This window comes from Zingiber officinale, chromosome 5B, assembly GCF_018446385.1.
Source record: "Zingiber officinale cultivar Zhangliang chromosome 5B, Zo_v1.1, whole genome shotgun sequence".
Classification (NCBI taxonomy): domain Eukaryota; kingdom Viridiplantae; phylum Streptophyta; class Magnoliopsida; order Zingiberales; family Zingiberaceae; genus Zingiber; species Zingiber officinale.
In genome coordinates, this window is record NC_055995.1 from 82091727 (window position 1) to 82095750 (window position 4024).

Below are 4024 nucleotides of genomic sequence, written 5' to 3' on the forward strand. Positions count from 1 at the left end.
GATGACTGGACAGTTAACTTAGGGAATGGATGGCTACCGTTGATCAACGTTGTTCAAATAGGTATGATGGATCACTTGTGATGCAATCTAGAGCGTTGGATCGCAAAGAGTAACGATCTGACGGCTTGGGATGAGACTTGATCTGAAGCATCGAATCAATGGATCCAGATCCGATGGCCGATGACAATAGGCGGGATCTGAGGATCACAACTCCTCAGATCTGATGGATGAGATTGAAGTGGGCTTGGTGAATGGTTACAACCCTTCAGAATGGATGATCTAGATCGACCCAAAGGACACATCCACTCACCTAAAGGACACTCAACCTCTTCTTTCAGTATAAATAGAACCCTCCAGATGATGGAATATACACTCAATTCACTCAATCCTCTCTTCTCTTCCTCAAGCATTCATCTCATCTTGTGCATTCAAGAGTCCAAGAAGTCTACTAGAAGGTTCGCTGGTCTCGGAAGTCGGAGTATTACGATTCCGAGACGTTCGTCGTCGTTGTATCTTGGGAACGAATTGCAACAATCCGTTAAGCACCGTAGCGGAGCAATATCGTTTACGGAGATAGTGTCGAACACTAGCCTCGACGATCAGTTTGCATACTCCAGAAGCTACCCGGGAACAACAGTACCTTGGTCCTTCACTTGGAGTGTGGGCCTGCAACCGATAGTGTCGAGTCATTTTGCAGAGGACACCCAGTTGCTTGTTGTTGATATGCAAACTTATGTGCTTTGGCGACTACGAGTAAATACAGGTCCTCCTGCGATAGGGTAACTGTTGTGAACCTTTCATCTTCTTCCATCTTTGCATTTTAGAAACATGTGAACTTCCCACAGACGACGTCAAATTTTATCTTGTCTGAAATAAGGAAAGATAGCATGCTGGACTAGTGGCTCAAGGTTTATCGTGAGAAGACTTCGAGCAAGAGGGACCTGACGCCACGAGCAAGCCTACATGTCAAAGAAGAACGGAGGAAGATGAAAACGTCAGCAACTAGGCCAGGGAGGGGTCCTGACTCAGGTACTCCGATACTCAAGTTAGACATAAAGATGAAGAAAATGGTGAAGAATAGGAGTGATGAACAGATAGTCCTGATAGCAAAGTGTACCTGTGCATGCCTATAGGTGGAGACCCCTTATATAGTGTTGTTTTCTCTCTGCACGAATATTATTGCATTTCTAAAATAGGACCAGCCCATCTAACACATCGTAGACTTTCGTAAATTATATCGCCGCATCTGTTCCTACAGGGTGAAAACTTTCATCGTAAGAAGCGATCCTCTGATAGCGATTACGCAAGATGACAAAATGGGATATTGGACTATTGGTACACTTCAACGGTGGGCTATTCGAGTCCCTTCTGTTGTCTGATCAGGCTTCACCCTTTAACGAGTCTTGTCAGCTGCGGAAGGTTATATACCTCGAGGATTATATTCGACCTCCATCGGACAAGGAGTTTGGTCGGATAGTAGATCCAGAGGGTTCGATCAGCTAGGGAGACTCGAGATCCAATCAAACCAAGAGGACTCAAGATTTGACTGGATGAGGCGTCTGATTGGATAAAATGTCTACTTGGAGTCAGTCAGCCATTTTTGTCCCGTATTCATGGTAAGAACTCGGGTAGCGTGATTATCCTCGATTGTTGAGGACTCGGCCTCCGATTAGACAAGGAGTCTGAATTGGCAATAGTTTTAGAAGGTCCAATCAAATCACGAAGACTCGAGTTCTCATCAAACTAAGAGGACTTGGGATTCAATTAGACGAGGTAGCTGATTGGACAAGATGTTCGTCTACTCGGAGTTAGTCAGTTAGCCTTATCCTGTATTCATTGGAGGAACTTGAGTATCGTGATTATCCCTGATTGTTGACCCCTCTCTAGTTTTGACCGCCACCTTAGTTGATCATCTTGACTTTGACTTCAACTTCTAGGACCCTATCTTATTCGCCGTATATTAATCGGTTAGATTTTTCAAAAGAAGCATATGCCAATTCCTTGTTGATATCACAAAGGTGAAGAACCACATAAAATCACTTCATTCGGTCTCGTAATTTCTGATATTTCACAAGGAAAACAAAATATCATCTCCTCAATTCTCATTATTATCAGATGGACAAATTAAGCAACGTCATTACAAAATTAAAGATTGAAAAAGCAAATATATATGTAGCTAGAATTATCAGACGCATGCAGATAATTTATAAGCTAGCTTCATTTGTTGACGATTCTGCAGGACTTGCGAATCTGTCCCTGTTTCCCGGTGAGCACCTGGATGGCGCCCATCCTCACCATGGCGCGGCCGAACAGAGTCGGGAAGCTGGAGCCGGTGGCCAGCGCCTTGACGGTGGCGTTGGTCAACTTATCGGTCGCAATGTTCTGGTCCACCTTGAGGATGCCTCTCCTCGCTAGGATCTGCTTGTAGTAGCTGTTGTCCACCGTCAACGGTGTTCTCTGATCGAGGACGATGAAGTTGTTGGCGGTAGGTCTCGATGAGGGGCACGTGGACTTGAGCCTGGAGACGAGGGCGGGGTCCATGGCGGGATCGGCCTTGCCGGAGTTGTTGTAGTTGTAGAGGCGTGGTCGGACGAAGGAGCAGTGAGTGATCCCAACAGTGTGAGCCCCTGTATTAATTAAATTAAGAGACTATATAATTAACAATTTAAGAATTCTCATGACTAGCTACTTACTAGGGTTTAAAAAATGAAATGATCGGTAAGCATATATATAATGTACCAAGTAGTAGCACTGTGTCTGATGCATTGAGCCCTTTCGTTTTGAACTTGGCAATAGCCTGAGAAGCAGATAATGTATGTCCAGGGAGATTACTGTCGGCTTCCGATGCGACTGAGACGTTGCCATCCCTCCTCCCCGTTTGAACTGAATAAGTATACTGTTTCCCACCGCCCTGTATGAATGCAAAACGTACGAAATGTTTTATCAAGAAACCCAAATTAACAAATTGAATTATGAATGATCGAAGAATTTAATATATTTTACCAGGACGACAGCATCTCTGGTGGCAATGGCGATGATATCGGCGCAGGAGACGACGCCGGGGCACTTGCTCTCCAGAGCAGACTTCACCTGGTCGATTACGTCGTAGCCATTGACGCTTTTGTTTGGGTCTGCATCCTTCTCGGCTTTCTTCCCACCTTTCCCATCCAAAAGTATGGAAGCGTCGCATCCCTAGTTAATTCATTTAATTCGATCGTATGATCGATCAATTACATTCTAATTCTAATTCTAATTCTAATTCTTGAAATATATAATTATAGTAGTACCCTGACGAAGCAGTCGTGGAAGTGGAGGCGGAGGAGGATGGGAACGATGGTTCTATCACGAGAAAAGCGGGAGGCGATGATCCTCTTGACGGTCGCTTCCACGTCGGTGCCGTTGCATTTCCCTTTATAGAATCCCACCTGCAGAGCACCGTGGCCGGTGGGGACGACAGCCAAGAGGCAAAGCAGAGCAAGGGCGGCGGCGGCGGCTATGGCCATTTTGCTTTCTGGATATATATATATTAATTGCTGGCGATTGATCAAGCAGGTTGTTGAAGAGAGGAGGCAGGATACCGGTGTTTATATAACATGATTTGTCCTTGCAATGTGCTTGGATTGAGATAGTCGACGTGCAGTGCTTGTTTCCACGACGTGTTGGCCGAGAACAAGAATCTAGATTTAGATTATATATATATATATATATATATATACATCCAGTCGCCGCCGATTTTAATATTCCAATTTCTTTGGACAATTCCTTAATAATTTGTAATGCCATCATGCTTGGCCAGTTGGGTATAGGATGATTCAAACAAATGATAATGTTTCTTCGTCCCGTACTAGTTATATATTGCAGATCCATGGAGAAATGAGTTATAAATTGATATCATGCCGAGAAAAAAAAAATCTTCCTGTATTACAACTTTCCAATTACTTTCTCACAGTAGTAGTGAGGTTGAACATGTGAAGGGATGGTAGATTCTTACTTTTACATAAAAACCATAGGTACGAACTGTGAG

The 4024-nt window shown here is 44.1% G+C and overlaps 1 protein-coding gene across 1 annotated transcript; it reads right to left on the bottom strand.

Moving 5' to 3' along the window:
- Positions 1-2107: 2107 nt before the first annotated feature.
- On the bottom strand, positions 2108-3503 carry LOC121986783 (peroxidase 57-like). Its single transcript, XM_042540723.1, has 4 exons — positions 3288-3503; positions 3004-3192; positions 2740-2911; positions 2108-2627 (listed from the first exon to the last, which is right to left on the bottom strand). Exons 1-4 carry the CDS (start codon positions 3501-3503, stop codon positions 2218-2220), a joined length of 987 nt encoding a protein of 328 aa, XP_042396657.1. The 3' UTR covers positions 2108-2217.
- Positions 3504-4024: the final 521 nt, after the last annotated feature.